At 37.2% G+C, this 3864-nt stretch overlaps 1 protein-coding gene across 1 annotated transcript in view; it reads left to right on the forward strand.

Moving 5' to 3' along the window:
• The first annotated feature begins 117 nt into the window (after positions 1–117).
• The window catches only part of LOC115998980 (acetyl-coenzyme A carboxylase carboxyl transferase subunit alpha, chloroplastic-like), an 8173-nt gene continuing 4426 nt past the window's right edge, over positions 118–3864 (forward strand). The window contains exons 1-10 of the mRNA XM_031238663.1: positions 118–579; positions 682–756; positions 1166–1273; positions 1371–1531; positions 1617–1731; positions 1814–1968; positions 2116–2167; positions 2247–2315; positions 2678–2755; positions 2838–3858. Of these exons, the coding sequence (XP_031094523.1) occupies positions 238–579; positions 682–756; positions 1166–1273; positions 1371–1531; positions 1617–1731; positions 1814–1968; positions 2116–2167; positions 2247–2315; positions 2678–2755; positions 2838–3858 (2176 nt within the window). The 5' untranslated portion in view covers positions 118–237. The remainder of the gene's footprint in view (positions 580–681; positions 757–1165; positions 1274–1370; positions 1532–1616; positions 1732–1813; positions 1969–2115; positions 2168–2246; positions 2316–2677; positions 2756–2837; positions 3859–3864) is intronic.

The raw sequence follows: 3864 nt of genomic DNA on the forward strand, positions 1-3864 counted from the left end.
TGTTAAGACTTGGTGGAGATATGAACCCATATCATTGGGTTAAAGATTAGTTATCTTATTCCGCCAGTGATTCCTTTTAATTGACAGAAATGGGAGGAAGAATTGTTGTATTTATGTTAAGAGTGGTTTCTTTTCCTGACATTTTTACCCATGATTTCTAAATTGGATAACTTTTCTGGTTTTTTTTTCCCATTAATATAATAGGGTTTGGATTATCAAAATTTGTGAAGTCGGGTAATGGCTTCAACATTTCATCCTCCACCTGCATTTGCTGGAAGTTTCGCTACTAAAGCTTCAGCTTCAGACCTCCTCCGTAGCTCAAGAAGTGGTGTTTGTGGTGTGCCATTGAAAGCCCTGGGAAGGGCTAGATTGGGCTCCAAGAAGCGAGAGTTTGCAGTTTCTGCAAAGCTTAGGAAAGGTAGAAAGCACAATAATCCATGGGCACAGGATCTTGATCCAAATGTTAAGGGAGGGGTACTTCGTCATGTGTCTTCTTTTAAGCCTTTGAAAGAGAAGCCAAAGCCTGTCATATTGGACTTTGAGAAACCTCTTATTGGTCTACAGAAGAAGATTATTGATGTATGTTCTTTTCATTAGTCTAGCATGCTGTGTGTAACAAGAAAATTTTCATCTTGATTTTGAGTAGTGTTTTTTTCCTAAGAAAATTTTTCTGGATTACAGGTTCAAAAAATGGCAAACGAAACTGGGCTTGACTTCAGTGATCAAATTATTTCTCTGGAAAACAAGTATCAGCAGGTTGTTGCATAGAATGTACTTATGAACTGTTACAAATGCAAAGACTTCAACTCAAAAGTCTAGTTTAAGTACCTTTGTGCTAGTATTTATAATATGAGGATTATGGTGCACTCTTTTGTATTGTTTTTATGTAATTGTATACCTAGATTTAGGCTCTACCATGATTAAACACACTAACTTCAGTTCTTGCATTCAAAAGGCTGATGCTTCAATCTTGAGGTTTGATGGTAAGAATCATCTTTGCAGTATGCAGCATGTTGCATAAACAGAAACTAGTTAATCACTGGTGAAAAAGCATTCTAAACATTTGATTTGAGCACTTTAATTTCACTGTTGAGATCATTGCATGTAGCCATTGGTGTTAATATTTACCTTGTAACATTTGTTCTTTTTTTGATATGCATTTCAGGCTCTTAAGGATCTTTACAAGCATCTCACACCTATACAACGGGTCAATATTGCAAGGCATCCTAACAGGCCAACTTTTCTTGATCATGTGTTCAATATCACTGATGTGGTCTTGTTATACTGCCCTTCTCAATATCATATCCCTTTGTTCCATTTCTGATTTTCCATGTGTTTTTAGCTTGTAAATCATTTATTGTCAATTGCAGTTTGTGGAGCTCCATGGTGATCGAGCTGGATATGATGACCCAGCTATTGTTACTGGTCTTGGCAAGATCAGTGGCCAAAGTTTTATGTTCATAGGTCATCAAAAGGGCCGAAACACAAAGGAGAACATACAGCGGAACTTTGGGATGCCAACACCTCATGGGTATGCATTATTTTTGTATCTTTAGTTTTTTCAAGGTATTGCTATCCTTTTGCAGTAATTTACTGTCTTAATATGTATTCAATAGTTATCGGAAGGCTCTACGGATGATGTACTATGCAGATCATCATGGATTTCCCATTGTTACTTTTATTGACACTCCAGGGGCATATGCAGACCTCAAGTCAGAGGAACTTGGCCAAGTATGTGAACAATGTTGACCCATTTAAGTCTTCTGTAATGGTTATTCATTCTGGATGTAATTAATTATATTGCTATGTGCAGGGGGAAGCAATAGCTCATAACCTGAGGTCAATGTTTGGTTTGAAAGTGCCAGTTATCTGTATTGTTATAGGAGAAGGTGGATCTGGAGGTGCTCTGGCTATTGGCTGTGGCAATAAATTGTTAATGCTTGAAAATTCAGTCTTCTATGTTGCCAGGTACTTGAATTTGCACCCTTTAAACTATTGAAATGGTTTTGTTATGTGCCACTCTTTGAAGTTGGTTGTGTCTTTATTACACTTCTATTTGTAATTTGAACTTTCATTGATTTGCTTACCTTTTTTTTTTTTTTTTTCACCTTACAGTCCTGAAGCATGTGCAGCTATTTTGTGGAAGACTTCAAAGGCTTCTCCAAAGGTTGAACTCATTTTTCTAAAATTTTGTATCAGAAAATATATGAATATTATAACCAACTATAGCATTCATGGGCTTGTAGGCTGCTGAGAGGCTTAGAATTACTGCTCGAGAGCTGTGCAAGCTGCAAGTAGCTGATGGTGTTATCCCTGTAATATTCCTTCTCTTCTGTATATATATAAACTAAATTCGGATTCCTCTCATTTTTATAATGATAATTATTTACCTCTTTCAACCACTTTACAGTCTATCTGACACTCTGAACTATAACTCTTTCTGGCTAGGGTGTGTACTATACTGGAATAAGATTCAATATTTGGTGGCTGAGATGTTATTTTCATTTTTGTAGTTTCTTAAAGTCATTGAAGATTTGATAGATTGTATTAATATGTTTTATAGAGATTAGCATGTATTTTGAATCTGATTGTCTTCTCCCTGTCCCCTTTGTCCACTTAATTCACTTAAACTGTGATATTTTTAGCAGTATCTGATATAGCCTTTGTCCTGTTGCAGGAGCCACTTGGAGGTGCACACTCTGATCCATATTGGACATCCCAGCAGATTAAAACTGCAATTCTTGAATCAATGGATGTAAGTGATCGGTTATTTAGTTTCTATTTCTTAACTGCAGTTGTCAGGAAATAAAATCATTGACTTATAACCATGTCTTTAGGAACTTGGAAAAATGAATACAGAAGAGTTGTTAAAGAACCGGATGCTTAAGTTCAGGAAAATGGGAACTATTAATGCCTTCCAGGAGGGAACTCCTGTAGAACCAAAGAGGACAGCCAACATGAAAAAGAAAGATGTGCCCGTTGTAGTGCCTGAGAAGACTCCAGTGGTTGAGTTGAGGGACAAGGCGCCTGAGAAGACTCCAGTGGTTGAGTTGAGGGATGAGGTTGAGAAACTGAAAGAACAGATACTGAAAGCAAGTGAATCATCGTCAAAGATTCCAGAGTCTGGTCCGAAAGAGATGATAGAAAAACTAAAAAGAGAGCTCGACCGCGAATATACAGAGGCTGCCAAATCCTTGGGTTTTTATGAAAAAATTGTAACACTAAGAAAAGAATTTGCTAAGGTGAAGAACTCAAATGACCAGTCCAATCAACGTGCCTTCATGGAAAAGCTTGACATGCTGAATGATGAGTTCAACCAAAAGCTTTCTGCTGCTCCTAATTTTGAGGACATAAAATATAAGCGTGATATGATAAAAGAAATTTCTGAAGCCCACAATCTCCTAGCAAAGAGTAACAAACAAGCTGATTTGAAGCAGGAGATTGATAAGAAATACGAAGAAATTGTTAGTCGTGCTGATTTGAAGAAGAAGATTGAAGCTTTAAAGGCTGATATCAAGAGAAGTGGGGTGTCAACACTAGCAGAGTTAGACCAAGGTTTGAAGGATAAACTTGCTCAATTGAAAAGTGAGATAAAATCTGAATTTGCAGCTGCTCTTGAACCCTCAGGTTTGCATGTCGTTTCACCTTCTTTCCTAGATGCCAAGGTAAAAATAGACAGCTTTAACAGTGAAATTGGTCATGTTATGGAAGATGTTGTGAATTCGACTGATTTGAAAAACAAGATTGAGTTGTTGAAAACTGAGGTAGCTAAGGCAGGTAAGACACCGGATGAAGAGTTAAAAGCCAAGATTCTGGCTCTGAAGCAGGAAATAAAGCAGTGCATGGCAGATGCTATAAGTTTCT

The sequence above is a fragment of the Ipomoea triloba genome, chromosome 12 (genome assembly GCF_003576645.1).
Source record: "Ipomoea triloba cultivar NCNSP0323 chromosome 12, ASM357664v1".
Lineage (NCBI taxonomy): Eukaryota > Viridiplantae > Streptophyta > Magnoliopsida > Solanales > Convolvulaceae > Ipomoea > Ipomoea triloba.